The sequence below is a fragment of the Staurois parvus genome, unplaced genomic scaffold (genome assembly GCF_062004578.1).
Source record: "Staurois parvus isolate SC_StPar_1 unplaced genomic scaffold, SC_StPar_1.0 ptg000044l, whole genome shotgun sequence".
NCBI lineage: Eukaryota > Metazoa > Chordata > Amphibia > Anura > Ranidae > Staurois > Staurois parvus.
In genome coordinates this window covers 5,200,343-5,219,034 of record NW_028317840.1, presented here as the reverse complement: position 1 = coordinate 5,219,034, position 18,692 = coordinate 5,200,343, and the positions used below count along the sequence as shown (strand labels likewise).

The 18,692-nt window shown below is 39.2% G+C and overlaps 1 protein-coding gene across 1 annotated transcript; it reads right to left on the bottom strand.

The window, feature by feature from the left end:
- Positions 1-9,946: 9,946 nt before the first annotated feature.
- Positions 9,947-11,037, bottom strand: LOC149470460 (G protein-coupled receptor 20-like). Its single transcript, XM_089663924.1, has one exon. The coding sequence runs from the start codon at positions 10,964-10,966 to the stop codon at positions 9,947-9,949; it is 1,020 nt and encodes a 339-aa protein (XP_089520050.1). The 5' UTR covers positions 10,967-11,037.
- Between the last annotated feature and the right edge of the window lie 7,655 nt (positions 11,038-18,692).

The window sequence follows — 18,692 nt, the reverse complement described above, 5'->3', positions numbered from 1 at the left end:
TGCTGAGAACTTCCAGCTGCCATTTTGTTTTTGAAGGCCATTTTGAAGGAAAAGATTTTCGCCAGAGACCCTGCTGCTGATTTAAATTCTGGTGCCTGACTGACCAGAAACATTTTCTTTTCCCAACTGCATCCCAGTGGGAGACCTTAAAAAAATCAAAATTCTGGGAGTGGTAAGACTGTGGCAAAATACTGTAATTTTCTTTTATATTTCAAACTTATTAAGATTTACAACATTTTATTGTGTGGTTAGGAATGTACCAAGGTTATCTGAATAATTATTAAGGTAACGGTTTGAGTATTGGTACTGAGATCATATACTGTATACTAACTGATTTGTAGTGTTTATGCAGTGCTAATCAGAGATACTTTCTTATTTCCCTACGGCCGCAGGAAATTGGAAATAATATCTGAAGCACTATAGGTTGCAACTAACCCCTCTAAAATTTGTTTTACATCATTTGATAACCATATATTGTATTATCCCGTAGAGATTAGCATACTATATCTTTGATTGTGTGTACGAATATATTCATCACCAGTATTTTGCATTTGTATTAATATATTCGGTATATAAATATTTGTACATAAATTTATTTCTTTATTTATTTCTCAAAAAGGCAAATTTGTGTATATGGTAACGAAATCACATTGGTGAAAAGAACTCAAGGAATATTATTAAGTGGTGATCAAATTATTAAGGTGTCCAGATTATTGGTTTATTAAATATTTGCCATATTTTAACGGCTGGAGGCACTGTAAAATATCGTTTAGGGGATTGGACACCGCCCTACATACTTGGAATAAATTATTACATAAACCACCACACTAGAGAGGTTGTCAGGTAAATGCAGTGTGGTATTCTACTTAACAGAATGCTGTGATTGATTAGTCAGATCTGCTCATGATGCTCTGGTGTTGTTTGGGTTTATCTGAGTTCTGCCCACCTTTAGGAAGCTATGAGAGCCTTCCAGAATATGGGAAGGGGCTAGGCTAAGGACCAGCATGAATATGGATACAGCCCTTCCCAATTTTAGGGGAAGGTGACCCTGTAACATACTGGGGAGTGGTATTTATGTGCTGGGAGCACATGGGTTCAGTGCCTTTCACGGGAGTGGATTGCACTAAGCCAGGCTGGAGGCAGACTGCCTCACCTGGCACTTGCTGCCATGCAGCCTTGGGTGGGTCAACCTAAGGGCCTGAAGTTAGAGTGACCCTGGTTCTACAGTAAGCAGACTGAGGGCAGCTGTCTGCCAAAGATCTGTCTGGTATCACTGTAGAGAGAGTCACTTGGAAGATTGGAAGGAGGCAACCATTCTGTTCTTGGACTTGTGAGTATAGACACTGAGAGATCTTGGGGACTTTGTGTGCTTTGCTACCTCTCTGGTGCTTGATAGTCAACATGGTTCTGAAAATGAAAGGGAACACTGGCTAGTTCTCTGAAGAGCTTGCTACTACAGTCCATGCTACTGCAAAGGACTTTGCTCAGTTGCTATTGCTTCTAGACTTACGCAGTCTGCTGTAACGGGCCTGTACCTGAGGAGCTCAACCCTGCTGCTATTACTATAGCTAAAGGGACTTGGCTCATTACTAAACTACCTGCTGCTACATTTTAAAGGGAAGTCTGCTATCTGATTTCAGTCAGGATTTTAATACTGCTCAACTAAGAGATAAGTTCAGATGTTCTCAGTGTGAATAGTTTGAATCTTGGAGTATCCCACTACCATTCCCTATCCCTATCCCCAGTTCTACAATAAACTAAAAAAAACAAACATCCCTTAGAATGATTATTGAAGACAATGAGCAGACGTGTGTGAGTGTATTCGGCTGGAGAAATAAACTGTGCCTGGCTGTGGGGTGAAGTAAAGGAAACTGGAGCAAACTTACAAGTGGCCCTCACGAGGGTAGAGCTACGCTTGTATTGTTTGAGTGTTATATGTTACAGTTTTTTTAACCACATCCTTAAGTTTTGTGTGTTCTATGCTAACACGCTCTCTTTAAGAAAAAGGCAGGAGGGTTAAAGTTTGTGCCACTATTGTATTGTAATGTGATAGTTATAAAAGTAACACTTTATATTGGCTATATGATAAATACCATCCTTGATACCACATATAAAGTATCCCTTGATACATATTTGCATTATGGCTTAACAGCAAATAAACACACTCACTTTTTTAACAAGTCCTTTAAAAAAAAAGAATAATTGTCCCAAAATGCAAATCCATCATTTATCATGCTGTCTGCCCAGCTTCCTGACCATGCTGCTGTTTCACTGTGTATGACCCTGGCTCACTTTGACTACATCCCTAACTGTGGCAGTCACCTGCTATCAAGCTATCAGCACCCATACTTCTTTGAGCCTTGTACCTCTGTCACCACATTCAGGGATGCTCAGACCAGAATTGCAAGGGAAACCCTCTCGTTGACTCAGCTTCCAACCAAGGTACGTGACACCTGTGTATGAATGTGTGTAATCTCTATCCCAACAAATTTTGTTGTAATCTGATGCACATAGTTTGTTTGCCCATGGAATTTAAAATTAGGCACAACACCAATAAATAATTTAGACATAAAATAAAAAATGTATTGATATATATATAAAAATAAGAGTTTGATTATTTGATTATTCCAGCATGTATCTATGTGAAGTAAACACTATATTTGAATATCCATTCCATAAAACCTTGTTACAGATGTTTCCACATAGTCAGATCAATAAGGAAAAGCATTCCATATTTCAACGCATTTCGTGAACTTCCTCAGGAGAGATGTAACTGACAGAATAGAAATCAGACTGGAATTAGAACAGCAAAAACATAAAGAGGAATGATAGTGAGGACGTCAACCATAGGATCCATGGGGGAGATCCAGGACCCAAATAAGCAAAGGGCACGAAGGTGGTGCAGACTAGTTGAAAATGGATGATCCACCACAAACACACAGAGTGTGAGAGGTCCAAGTGTTGTGCCACAGGTGTGTTCCAGTCACCTCCTTTGGGCTGGCAGCTGGGGGTTCAGAGGAGGAAGATTTCAGCTAAGACAGGAGCCACCAGCACAGTAAATAAAATACTGCATATAGTGCTTTATCATTAAAAAAACTTTATTTGTATCAAGAACAGATGTATGTTTACATGGTGGTGAGTGGAGGCAGCAAGAGAAGGAGAGCTCAATCACGGATGGTGTGGTTATTAGCAGAGAACACAAGCATTTTGTGACTGAACACATAGTGGGAGGTTATAGCAATAAGGCGAGAGCACACCTGATGGTGGTTCAGAGAACTGTCTGTGGCGCACAGAGGTGGAATTTGGATGCTTGATACAACTATACATCTTGAAGAATTGATTACAACCTGCAACTCTATGTTATCAGATGGACATTCCTTCATGCCCATTATATGCACACGAGTGATTTGTTTAATGTATGATTTTTGTTTATTTGATTTAGGTTTATTTTGGGTAATATTCACCAATCAGACATTTTGCAAATGGGAGATTAGATATATTTAATTATTAACCAGTGCAGCACTGATTGCTTTTTTGCAATCTAGGGAATCTGATTCGTATGAGGGTCGCTTAGAGTACATGGCGGCTGGTACACATTATTCTATTTGGTAATTTGGTATATATTTTGTGTATAGCATTAGTCATAGTGTATTACACTAGTTAGTTTTATGGTGGAGTAGCATTTGGCATATATTTTATTTATTTAATTTTTTTATACTTATTATTTTTGCACCATTATTTTTATTTGATTTGAGTTTGGATCTTTTGATGTATACATCACATTTTACACATAGCAACTCACAAGGGATATAATGCTAACTTGAATTTATAGTAAGTAATGCTCCTTTTTCTTATTTCTTTAAATGTATTTTAGACTAAACCTAGGCTTTAAAGGGAAGCCCAGAAGCACAGCATGTACCTTATGGAGTAGGTCACTTTGGAAGGCAAAAAACTGTATATATTGTATGTTTTTGAAAAACAACATTTGAATATATATATATATAATGTGACAGCTATAGTTTATAGTGGGTAAAGCTATAATGCATTCTGCTGTGAGATGTGGGATGAATTGCCATCATCTACTCTATTACCAGTTTGAGAACAGTTATTTTATTGAAGATTTCTGCATTATAGAAAATCAATTCACGGAATTCAAAGCATTTCCAGTGTGCTCTATACCCAAGCTTGGATAGAAAATAGGCAGCATTTCTTTTTTTAGGTTTCTGTGTTACAGCCTTGCTTTGTTTTCCTCTTTATATACAAAGAAAATGGCTTTTCGAGAGAGTTCCTATGTTATGTGCCCAACCATCTCACTTATGCTGTTTGCTGCAGCAGAGGCAGATGGACCTTGCAAAGGCCTGGACTGCATCTAAAGGATCATTATGAAGCATGACAATTGACATGAATATGTGCACACACTGAGACAAACTTTCTGTCAAACATTGCCAACAATCAGAATTTTTATCTTCTGATGTTTTGGATCAACTCAAGAAAGAGTTGTATTTCATTGTGGTGAATCTACTGAAGAGGCTCAGTGTAGTCAACTCTGAACTTTCGTGAAATGTGCCTCCAAGTGACTTTTCTATAGAAAAATATAGAGACTTCATCCTTAGTGCACAAAACGACTTCTGGAAGATGTGCAATGATTGATAAATATTAATATTACTGGCATTCACCTAGTTTTTGTTCAGTCTTGTGCCTCAAATGTGATTCCTTACTCTTCGAAAGTAGCACAGACTTCTCTTTAATATAGTCTAAAAATGTTTTGTTGTTTATTTTTATGTTTTTTTGCAGGGAACTTGTGAAAATTAAATATTAAACACATATTACAAAATGTCCAGTGGATTCCATGTCATTTCACCTTGAGTGCAAATGCATGATCTCACTAATGTAAAGCAAACCATTCTACAAGCAGGAGTCTTTATTCAAATTTTGATCAATTATGGCACTCATAATTGGATGCCTTCCCATTTCCAACAACTCATTTTTATGAATCTTCATTTTAAGTGTTTGTCAGTGGGAAAGCGAGGATTAGAGATTGCTTGGACATTAACCATAATGCCTTAAACCTCTGCCCTTACTGTCCAAAAGCAAAATCATTGCTTTCAGATAGTCTAGAAAAACATTTAGCTTTATTTACATTTTTTGTGCTCCACCTACTACTGAGTAGGTCCCCCTTTTCCGGCTACAACAGAATTGTTAAAGCATGGACTTCACCAGACCTCTAAAGGTGTGTTGTGGTTTCTGGTACCAAGCCGTCTTTAGCAGAACCTTTAATCCTGTAGGTTGAGAGGTGGGGCCTCCATGGATTAGACTTGTTTTTTCCAGTACATCCCATGGATGCTTAATTGGATTGAAACCTGGAGAATATGGTAGATAGAGCAAGACATAGTCATGGTCTATTTGTCATTTTTGCATCCAGGACCAATTTAGCATGCCATATAGTTTTTTTCTATCTAATCAATAATACCAAACCATAATAACCACTTTCCTTTCCAGGCCCATTCTGACAGTTCTCTCCTACATTTAAAAAATATATTGCTAGAAAACTACTTAGAACCCCCAAGCATTTTATATATATATATATATATATATATATATATGTATATATATATATGTATATATATATATATATTTTTTTTTTTTTTTTTTTTAAAGTAGAGGCCATAGAGATTAAAATGATGGGTATTGCAATTTTTGTTATGCAGTAGTTAAGCAGTAGGTTTTCAACATTTTTTAAAAAAATAAACTATAATCAATATTAACAATTGTTATTAGAATATCACCGTTTACAGTAAAAGAGACCTTTAGGTAATAAACAGTACAAAGTACACCATTAAGTAAAGTCTCATAAAAATATATAGATGCATCATAGTTACAGTGGCATAATACAGTGTTCAAATTCAGTCAACTATTATTAGACAGGTTCTTATATATATCACATATCAATGAACGGCATTGAGTCCATCCATAGGATTAAGGCCCTATGGTTATTCTTACATAATATAGAATAAGGCCTGTAACACTGTAAGACTACCTCCAGAAGCTAGATGCATCTGTAGAATTGTATAATGCTGTACAAAGACATAAAGATATAGATATTCAAACGTTAATAATTAAAAATACAGAAAAAAGAAAAAAAAAAGGCAAGAAAGCAAGAAAAAAAATAATGTACAGCCTTAACCTTGACCGTCTGAAACCTAGCATGTACCCTATGGATTAAAGAATCCAGAAAAAGGGCCAAGTCACAAAAGTGCCACTTTTCCCAGTCAACATTATGCTTTTCTATAGTGTGATTAAGTTTAGTAGTAAGCAATTACATTAATTATGCATCTTTGATTCTCTCATTTAAGGCAGCTTGGAATGGGGATTCTCTTTTCTTCCAGTTAAGTGAAATAAAACATATTGCCATTGTGTAAACATCTCTTAACAGTTTCTTCTGAGGTTTAGGGAATTTGGGAGATGATAGTCCCAATAGAATTTAGATGAAAACAGAAACTCCAATTCTAACAATTTTTGCAAGAGAGCATGAACCATCTTCCAATTCTATTCAGTGGCAAGACCAAAATATATGATATGGAGTGCCTTAAGCTTGTTGGCATTTGCCAACAAGCTCAATATGGCAATGGCAACTCATATGCGGATGAATTGTGTGAAGGAGATCCTGGGTGAAGTACCAAAAAAAAAAGGACTTTCTAAGTGTTCTCTTTGTAAAGAGTGCAGAGGGAACTTTTTGCTGTTCGGGACCAAACAGTCTTCCAGGTCTCTAAGGGCAACTCCTCACCCAAGATCTTCTCCCACTTTAGTATATAGGCATGTTTACCTGTACTAGATACAGGGCTGGTTTTGAGGATTTTATAAATGTCAGATATAAGCCCTTTCTAGGAGGGGCCTCCTTTTGATAGGCGTTTGAACACCATAGGGTTGTAAAACCTTAAAGTGGGAGTAATGGTTAAAGCATAGTGTCTTAGCTGGAGATATCCATAGAGTGCATTGGAAGGTAGGTCATATCTGTCACACAACATGTCAAACGGTAGTAGTTTATTAGTAGTTACATCAACAATTTAGCAATACTATTTCTATAATACAAAGGATTTATATCTTACATTTGATGGGATTTTTAAGGCAACCTTAAATTGCACAAGAGAAACCACTTTAAGTCCAGACATTTTTACCCCCTTCCAGTCCAGGCCATTTTTCAGCTTTCAGCGCTATCACACTTTGAATGACAATTGCGCAGTCATGCAAAACTGTACCCATATAAATTTTTTAGCATTTTTTTGAGACAGATAAAGCTTTATTTTGGTGGTATTTATTCACCACTGGGATTTTTATTTTTTGCTATATAAATGAAAAAGTCCAAAAATTTGGAAAAAAAAGTGGTATAATATTTCATCATAAATTTTGGCCAATATTTATTCAATCATCTTTTTAGTAAAAAACAAAAATAACCCAAATTAGTTTCTAACCAAAAATTATAATTGTTTTTACTTTTTTTTACATATATTTTTTTTTATATTATTGTTTATGTTTTTTTTTACATACTGTCACCCTAGCAGTACAGTGACACCATGGGGGGGTGATGAAGATTGTTTTTTTTTTTTTTTTTTTTTTTTTTACACTGATTGATTTTACACCCATAAAGGCTGTTAAATCAATAATTTCTCCTTCTCTCTGGCTGCATTCTTGCAGCCATTGAGAAATACTGTGTGAGCTGTGGTTGGTCACAGCTTGTCACATGGTACAAGGCTGTTGTGAATAGCCTTGTACCATGTGACCTCTGTGATCAGTCACAGATTTCACATGTAGTAAGCAATGATGTCAGAAGTGATTGGCCAGTCAGTGATCACATGATCGGGACCTCGCACAGAGGTCCCGTAAGGCGAACGGTGTTCCACTGTGTCCGGTGCTGGGAGCGCGCACAGTCCAAAATGTTTATGAACGGCAACCCATCCCTGGACTGACACCGTCCGGCCATTTATATACAGCGGCCGGATGGCAAGTGGTTAAAAAAAATAATCAACATTTTATTTATACATCCAATATATCATTAAAAGTTTTTTTTGCTCTCCCAGCAGATACAAAATGAACATTAAATATTTCCAGATATATTGCACAACAATCCAAACTATTTGTTGAATTCAAAAAACCGAGAATGCCATACCACAACCACTGTATATGTACTGTATATTTTATTATGGCAGTGGTAGTGGTGTGGCACCCATGGTCTTTACACACCAAAATGATGGCCTCATTCCTGGAGGGGATTCATCTCCTGACATATTGAGGCACTTTTCTCAGAATATCCATGGTGGTTATATAAGTTTCTTTCCCTATATGGTCTGGTTCAGTAATAACAATCTATAATAATTTTTGCTAAAATTGGTTATTAATTATTATTCTAGAGTAGTATCATATCCCTGAAAAATAATTATTGATAAGCATTCGAAATGTGTTGGATCCCAGGCTGAATATATCTGTAATCAAATTTTGAGATTGCAAGATGGAAATCAGTTTTGGGGGATATCACCGGACCCATATTGGAATATAACACTATTTTGTAATTCAACAATGAAAGGAATTGACTCTCGTTCCTCTCTAGCCACTGACCCCCGTCAGTCCCTGGCATTGATCAGTGTTTGCCCCTCAGATCTGGAGTTCACCCGAGACACAGGAATTGCAGACAGACACAAGGTGGTATCTCAGAATGAACTAAATTTATTCTTCCGTGTTTAAACTTATATATGAAACTTAAAACAATGCATAGAAATATAAGAACCAATCAATTGACAGATATGCATTAACCAATCAAGATATTACATACGTCAGTCATGCCCAATCATTTGGCATTCATGTAAATTTTATTAAGTGCGTCAAACATGAACTTTTGTTCAGTATAGAAAGTAGACAATTTCCCTATTTAACATTGGCTATAATTATTAATAATCTTGCGACAGGATATATCCAACCGCAGGCTTTCAGTCTTGTGCTAGCTAAAGGAAAAAGGGGAAGTTACACCTGAAGGAAAAAGAGGAACCTTAGACTCTTATCGAAAGTAAAGAACAGTCTTAAAACACAAATTCATCTTTAAGTATTGACTAAGTTTCAAAATGGATACTTATCTTAAAATGGCAGAGCTTAGGCTAAGGGACAAAATGGCGGTATAGTAATGCTGAAAGGCTAATTCCTTCAAACCCCCTCTTAGGTCACGCACGTGACCTTACACCTTTTTACAGGTTGGTACCTGGGGCCCTTAGTAGGTCCTTTGCCAAAACACTGATTCCACATAGGTTTAGTAATGGCGGCGTCAATAAGTTTCTGCATTAAACCTCGGATGCAGGGAATACAACAGCAACCACACAGAGTTAATACTGCAGCAGCCATCACTATAGAAATCAGCATAGTTTTCATCAGGGTTCCCCATTTACCAAACCAGGTTTCAAATAAACTGACCAGTGGATTTTCTACTCCTGAGCTTTCAGCTAATTCTTCAAACAATATTTGGAGGTTGTGAAGGGCTCTAATAATACTTCCATCAGAAACAGTGTTATGGGGAATAAAAGTACAACCGCAGGAGTTAAACATTTTACATACTTTCCCTTTATCAGCTAATAACATATCAAAAGCAGTATGGTTCTACCAAACCTTTGTTAACTATAGCAAATGTAGTTAACCCAATCTACATTCCCGCTAAACTGTACCCTATAATACAGACAAATTCTGCAACAACATTACTATGTTCAAAACAGGCAAAATTTCCTGATACTGGTTTAGAGACTTAAAAGTAAATTATGTAATCTGGTAACAGGGAATTTCTTGACCAAATCAGTACATTCCTTCTCAGTGATATTATCTTTGTACATTCTAATTAGGCAGGACATATTAGTTTCTTTTCCTGAAAAAGGGAACCAGTCTCAATGCTTAATCTATCTTTTTGATTGCATCATTACTCCTGTATATTCCTAGCCTCCAGGGCGAGCTGCCTGCGGCACGGGCAGGGACTGTTAAAAGGAATTGGTGACGGTTGTTTTCTGAAAATACTTTTCCTGGCGGATTGGAAATGGTTAGTAACAAAACAATAGACAATGGGATCCATACAACTATTAAAACTACTCAAAGTTACTGTGATATGGTACACAATGAGGATGACATCCCGAGACACCTCACTGCGGACACAGAAAACCACTTGACTAACATGAATGGGAGTGAAACAAACTGTGAAGATGACCAGCACCATTATGAGGAGCTGTACCGCCTTCACCCGTCTCTCTCGGCTTTGGTTCATTTGTATTGACTTGGACGAAGTCCACATGATCCGCAGGGTGTAGAAAACAACAATCACCAAAGGAACAAAATACTCAAAAGCTGTCAGCATGAGTAGCTGGAAAAAACAACAATGTTTGTGATTAATCGTTGTGGTCAGTATGATGAAAGTTACAATCACAGCAAATATCCAAATCAAAACACAGATGCATTTGGCATAACTGGGATTTCTCCATCTGCGTGAGGCTTTGGCTTGCACAATGGCCAGGTAGCGATCAACACAGATGCAGGTCAGGAAAAGAATACTACAGTACATGTTCACAGAGTACGTAAAACTGTGAACAAAATAGCAGATATGACAGGTCTCTATATTACGGTAATACATAACAATTCGTGCTGGTAGAGAGAGACCCACTATAAGGTCTGTCACTACCAAGTTAATGGTGTAAATAACAGAGGGTGTCCTTGCTTTGGTCTGAAAACAGAACACATAGAGGGCCAAACTGTTCAGTATTATGCCCATCAAAAAAATAGAAGAGTTGATAATTAGCAACGCCTCCCAAAGGCCATAGAACCTTTGATGCAAGGCTTCATCTGGGTTGGCTTGTTGAGGAGTTTGGAATTGTTTGTCATTTGCTACAGATTCATTCAGTTCAAGTTCTCTGGATGGGTTGAAGTTTCCAGGGCTGACGAAGCACTCCATGTGGTTCAGATCAATCTCTCAGGACTTCTCTGGCTGCTTCTTCTGTATCTGTGTCTTTGTCTTGCTTCTTAGGGATATGGTTTACTCTTTTCACACATCTGGCATGGATCCAGGCCTTGGAATCCTCAGTCAGAACAGCGGTCCTAGTGACAGCGATCACGGAAACAAGTTGGTTCCTGTGAAAAAAAGAGAAAGGTGCGAGCAACATTTCTTTCAACCTTGTCCAAAGTTTCAATACGTTTTCTCACATATTCCTCCTGAATCAATTCTAAATCCCCTCTTTCTACCATGAGTGGCTGTCTGGCCCAGGGAGTGGGAAAGAGCCTATCCATTAAAACCTAAAAAAGGGGGGGGTAACCTGTCTTCTTAGAAGGAATCATCCTTATCTCTGTCAAAACTGCAGGCAGCACTCTCTTCCAGTTTGCATAGGTACTTCCAGTAGCTTTCCTAATTTTATCCTTGATAGTCCTATTCATCGTTTTTACTCTACCTGGGCTCTGGGGGACATCTCCACCTAGCGGCTAAAGATATCCATAATTACCCAAAAAATATTCCTGTCCTTTTCCTACCTTTGGCATGTGTGTAAAATCTACCTGTGGGCAGATAAAAAATGTTAATGTCTTGCCTTGTGAGGATTGTTCCTTATGTATGTAATGCATCTAGACACATATGATTTTACCATAAAGAAGAGGGGGGCCAGGGATGAAAAAAATCCAGCAGTTCACATGTAACCTGCCATCCCCTGTGACCTATCCCATAATACTGTGAGCTGTGACCTACCCCATGATACTGTAAGATGAACAGAGGTGCACTAGCTTCTGGAATACATGGTCTCCCCTCTTGTGACACAAAGTCCAGTTAGTGGATCTTAGGTCACACTAGCTGCATTCCACTTAATATCTTTAGAGGTAGCAAATGTCTGTAAATACTGCAATATTTGATCTAACAGTGACATTTAAAATTGGAGCAGGATCTAAAGTGGGAGGAATATATTTTATTCTCAACTTGGGATTTAACAACAGTATAACCTCATATGCACTAAGTGATCGTGTGTAAGGTGGTCTCATGTCCAAGAGTAAATGACATAGCCATTTGAATCACCATCACAAATAATAGCAAACTTCTGAGACACACAGACATGCCTTGAACCTTTACCAGAACCATTTTTGAGAGAAAAAAAAACAAAACAAAAAGGGCGGAGTGTACCTCCATGCTCCTTAAGCCAGGATTCCTGACATAGTTTTACAATTTTCCCTAACATACAGATGAAACATTTGATCATATGCGGGCAGACCAAGACCAGGGGCTATTACCATAGCATTTTTCAGATACACAAAAACATTACACATTTCAATTGACCATTTCACAAGATCTGACATTTCTGAACCTGTGGTTTGTCTCAAAATACTGTCATAGTAGGAACAGTCAGGTATCCATTGGCGGCAGCAACCAATCATGCCAAGAAAGGTAAGCATGTCTTTCTTGGTCAATGGGCGGGGCAGACCCATAAGAGCCGCAGCTCTCTTGTGACTGAATTTCCTATCACCTTTTGTGAGGACAAAACCAAGGTATTCAACAGTTTCTTAACACCATTATAACTTTTCTTAGACACTTTATGATCACATATACATAACCAGTTCATGAGATCTACACTGTCCACCTGGCTGGCTGTCCGCACTGAAGCAAACTAAACCATGGCTAGGAGTTCATGGCTTGGGGCTTGGAGGGACAACAGTATAATCCTTGAGAAATTCACTCCAGATAAAACTTTTACTTCTAAAGTTAAAGGCAAAAATTAGCCATGTCTCCTTAACAACAGGAATTTGCAAAAAAAAAAAAATTTGTCAAATCAATCACTGTAAAAAAAACAACTCAGCATCAGGTGGGATGAAGGAAATGAGTATTGGTACATCAGGTACTATTGGCACAATGAGAGTTACAAGATCATTTATAGCCCTCAGGTCCTGCACAAATCTGTAAGAACCGTCTGGCTTCTTAACTAGATTTATTGGGCTGTTGTATGGTGAAATCACCTTTCCAAGGATTCTTGCCTTGAAACAAATGCTCCACCATGGGCACTATTCTTTCCTCCTTTACTTTAAACAAAGGGCATTATTTATAAAACACAGTGTGGCCTTGTATTGGAGTGCAGGAAATGAATCCCACATCCAAGGAACTTTCTGCTCAAACTTTATCATAGACTGTTCCAGCAGAGAGTGAGGGATCATCTTTCAATAAACACTGTCATAACAGGGACAGTTGGTATCCCGGCAGATTGAGCCATAATACCTCCTTTCCCAGAGTTTTAGATTAATGCTAAGCTTTCCCAAGAGATCTCTTTTTAACAAATCAACTGGACAATTGGGTATGATTTTGAATAAGTGCTCTAGCAGCAAAAAAAACTGAAAAAGGCGGTGTTTTAAAAATGTTCGGTGGGTATCCCATCTGTTCTTATAGAGAGTTTTCCATTTCTTCAGCGAATTCTCTCCACATACTGTTTCAGGTGGTGAACTCAGGATGTCTGTTACATCCAGACCATCACTCACCCTTAATATCAGGGAGCCTGAACCAGAGGATTCTTCAACAAGTGAATCCTCTTCTTCAGTAGTTGGAGTGACAGCAATTTCCCCTGCTGCTTCATGTGTGGCAGGAGTTTGAACTACACTCTGAGAATCCTCGGGAGTTTGAACTGTAAAAGGCTGTGTGGCAGAAATTTGAACTGCACTAGTTATCTGGTGTGTCTGTGCAGGTATTGATACTGGTGATGCGGGAGGTGCAGTGGGAATGGGATTCTGGACTGCATAATGTCTGGTTAGGAAATCAATAATCTCCTCTGTAAGAGTGGGATAACCGTACGGTGGAGGGAATAACATGAGAGGGTGTATGGGTCTGTCTATTTCTGACTCTAATGCATGTATCCTTGCTACATCTATATTCCTAATTTCAGCTTTCTTTTGTCTCTTTTTTTTCCTATAAAACCAAAGCGGAGCAAACATCACCCAATTTTGTCCACCTCTAGCCATATATTTCGGGTCCCACATAGGATCTCCCTCATACCATGGAAAAGCCTGTTTTTCTCCCAGACAGAGTCCTCTGACCATGTCCATATGAAAAGCATCATTATCACCATTATGGGGAAATGGATCCACACTGCCCATTACTTCACTCCATTCTGCTAATTTATCTACCCAGGGATGAATTAAAGAATAATCTGTCCCACAGATACGGGCTACATAATCTTTACACGTTTCACCAACATTGGGGAGAGGGGGCTTATTCCTACTCTGACTTCTCCCCATGTCTTACACTTGAATATATCTGTATCACAAATCTGTCCTATAGGCTGTAATGACAATTTATCTTATAAAAATGCCTGGACCTAAGATACTTTCTCTAGTCTTTCTCTAGTGACTGACAAAAGTGAAGATTATAACCTGGGTGTACAATACTTTCTAATAATATTCTGCCAACCTTTTCTAACTTACAACACAATCTAAACAAAACATTTACATAGGCACCCAACTCAGTGTTGTTCACCTCACCCAGATCATCAACCAATAAAGCTTAGCTGAAGGGGTGGAGCATGTCACACTGAAATTGACAATACCTTCAGTAACCGCTGGTCCATACACTTTACCACCTGGACACTTGTGTCACACAAACAAATTATCTTATACTTCTATGCGATAGGAAGATAAGCAAAGAATTGCAGGACAAAACTGATCAACCCGGGACTTTTTCTGGTTTCTTCTTCAAAGAAACTCTTTTCAGTCCCTTCTCATAAGAGACTTTGCAGTTCCCAAAACTGCTCCGGTCTTTTCCAAAAAGACCTTGTGCTTCCCACAGCACTCTGCGCCTGGCCACTGGCGTCTTATGACGCGAGGTCCAGTGCTACCATAGGGCATGAAATTTTTATCAGAGCCTTACCGGCAAGAGACTATTTTGGCAAAATGACAAAAAATCTTACTTACCGAAAGGGTGATTATCTCATCCCGGACACGAGCCCCCAATTGAAAGGAATTGACTCTCGTTCCTCTCTAGCCACTGACCCCCGTCAGTCCCTGGCATTGATCAGTGTTTGCCCCTCAGATCTGGAGTTCACCCGAGACACAGGAATTGCAGACAGACGCAAGGTGGTATCTCAGAATGAACTAAATGTATTCTTCCGTGTTTAAACTTATATGTGAAACTTAAAACAATGCATAGAAATATAAGAACCAATCAATTGACAGATATGCATTAACCAATCAAGATATTACATACGTCAGTCATCCCCAATCATTTGGCATTCATGTAAATTTTATTAAGTGCGTCAAACATGAATTTTTGTTCAGTATAGAAAGTAGACAATTTCCCTATTTAACATTGGCTATAATTATTATTAATCTTGCGACAGGATATATCCAACCGCAGGCTTTCAGTCTTGTGCTAGCTAAAGGAAAAAGGGGAAGTTACACCTGAAGGAAAAAGAGGAACCTTAGACTCTTATCGAAAGTAAAGAACAGTCTTAAAACACAAATTCATCTTTAAGTATTGACTAAGTTTCAAAATGGATACTTATCTTAAAATGGCAGAGCTTAGGCTAAGGGACAAAATGGCGGTATAGTAATGCTGAAAGGCTAATTCCTTCAAACAAGTAGTCTGAATTGTTGTACAATACATCTGGAAATATTTAAATGTTTCAGTCCAATGATTATACGCTGGAAGGGTGGAATAATAGGCTACAGCTTGGAGTTGTGTAGCATGATAGTAGGTAATAATATTAGGAAATGCTAATCCACCTTCGAATCTAGAGGCATAAAGCACTGATCTAGGAACCCTATGCTGTTTATAGGCCTGTACAAAGTTTAGTAGGTCCTCTTGCAATGTTTTGAGATGGGCCATAAGTATAGGTATTGGTAGAGTTTGGCAAAAATAAAGAAGTTTCAGAACAGTATTAATCTTAATAGAGATAATACGACCCAGTAGGGAGATATGCAAAGATTTCCAACTATTCAAGGACTCCCATGTGAATTTAAAGAGGTAACTTTCCTTATAATGTGAGCCATGGGATGGACTAATTCAGATTCCCACGTATTTAAGGGAAGAGGTATTCCAGGCATAAGGAAAGATAGTGGAAAGCCATTGAATCTCCAACTGGGGTGTATTGAGTGATAGGGCTTCAGATTTGGATTGGTTAATCTTATAGCCCGATAGACAGCCATAGTGTTCCAGGATTAGGTAGGGTAATCTGTGTCAAGGAGAGGATTACATCGGCAACAAAAAGGGAGATCTTAAATTCTTTACTTCTAACAGGTATGCCATGAATGTCAGGGTTTTTGTGAATGTGGACCACAAGTGGCTCAATACAGAGTGCAAATAGTAGAGGTGACAAAGGGCAAGCCTGTCGCGTTCCATTTGAAATTGGAAACAACAAAGAAATCGTATATGGTGTTTTACTTTGCACCATAGGATTGGAGTAAAGATGCATAATTGCCCAAAGAAACAGATTCTTAACACCCACATATTTAGGCGGACCCTTAACACCCACATATTTAAGGCCAGCTGAGGCAATCAAATGCCTTTTCTGTGTCCAGACTTAACAACAAAGCTGCATGATTGTCTATATTGGCCACCTCTATAAAATCTATCACTTCCCTAGTGTTGTCTCCTGCCTGTTGGAAAGGAACAAATCCAACCTAATCTATTGATTAGGGAGGCGAGGAATTCACATAGCCTTATCAAGTGAAGTTTAGTGAAGATTTTCAGGTCCGAGTTCAGTAAGGCAGTCGGCCTGTAAATGGTGCATAGAGTATGATTCTTGTCAGGTTTAGGTATTAGATTAAGATAAGAACTCTTCATATCTAGAGGCACTTGTCCATCTTGCACAAAATCATTAAAAAGTTCCACCATAAAGGGTAAGAGTATTGGTAAAAAAAAGTTTTGTTATATTTATATGGCAGACCATCAGGTCCAGGGGCTGTATGTGTAGGGAGCTGCTTATAGCAATTCTAAAGGTTAATTTTTTTCTGTAAAATAACAAACATGTCATGCTTACCTGCTGTGTGTAGTGGTTTTTCACAGTCTGGATCCTCCTCTTCTCAGGTCCCCCCGCAGGCTCTCCTGGAACCTCCTGTCGGGTGCCCCCACAGCAAGCAGCTGTGTCCATTCACATACGGAGCTGCGGCTTGGCTCTACTCCCTCTCTCTCCTCATTGTCTGACTGGCTGTGGTTAACAGTAGTGGAAGCCAATGGCTCCTGTTGCTGTCTCAGCCAATGAGGAGGCAGAGACCCATGACAGCCGAGGCTGTCATTCACATCGCTGGATTGCCATGAGGCTCAGGTAACCTTCAGCCTTTGCAACCACTTTAAGTGTAGCCTCAATTTCTTCATCAGTTATGGAGGCATTGGGTGAATGAAGAGCAAAGGTGGATAGTTTGGGGATCCCACTGTGCTCCAGGTATAGCTTTATCTGACAGTGGGAGTCCCTGAGCGAGCGGATTGTCCACTATGGAGTCATTATTATTTAAAGATAATTAGTATTCTTGAAAAAACATGAGCTATGGAGGCCTTGCAAGTAAAGAATGAGACTTGTTACCTTTATCATAATAAAATTGTCTCAAGAGAGTTAATGCCTTTTGAATTTTACCTAAGGCTATTTCCTTAACCACTAGCCTACAGGGCACTTATACCCCCTTCCTGCCCAGGCCAATTTCCAGCTTTCAGCGCTGTCACACTTTGAATAACAATTGCGCGGTCATGCAACATTGTACCCATATGCAATTTTTATCATTTTTTTGAGACAGATAGAGCTTTCTTTTGGTGGTATTTAATCACCTCTGGGATTTTTATTTTTTCTTAAACAAACCAAAAACCACTGAACATTTTGAGAAAAAAATGTTTTTTCTTAGTTTTTGTTATACAATTTTGTGAATAAGTGATTTTTCTCCTTCACTGATGTGCGCTAATGAGGCGGCAGTGATGGGCACTGATAGGCTGCACTGATGGACACTGATAGGTGGCACTGATGGGCACTGATGAGGAGGCACTGGTAGGTTGCACTGATGGACATTGACATGCATCACTGATGGGCACTGAAAGGCAGCACTGATACATGACACTGATACATGACACTGAGAGGCAGCACTGATAGGCAGCACTGACTGACACTGATAGGCGGCACTGACTGGCACTGTTAGGTGGCACTGACAGGCGGCACTGACTGGCACTGATAGGCGGCACTGGCTGGCACTGACTGGCACTGATAGGCGACACTGACTGGCACTGATAGGTGGCACTGATTGGCAGCACTGATTGGCATTGATAGGTGGCACTGACTGGCACTGATGGGTGACATTGAAAGGCAGCTCAGATGGGCACTGATATGTGGCATTGATGTGCACTGGTATGCACTGATATGTGGCATTGATGTGGCACTGATGGGCACTGGCACGTGGCACTGATGAGCACTGACAGGTGGCACTTCTGGGGCCACACTGATCATCAGGGCACACTGATCATCAGTGCCCTGATGATCAGTGTACATGTCCCCTCCGCGGAAAGCCGATTACCGGCTCTCTTCTCCTCTCGAGCTGTCAGCGTGACAGCTCGAGAGGAGAGAAATGCTGATAACCGGCATTTCTGTGTTTACATGTGATCAGCTGTGATTGGACACAGCTGATCACATGACCGAACCGACATCTTCGGCTCTTTCCGTGATCCGCTGTGTTCGAGGGACACAACGGAC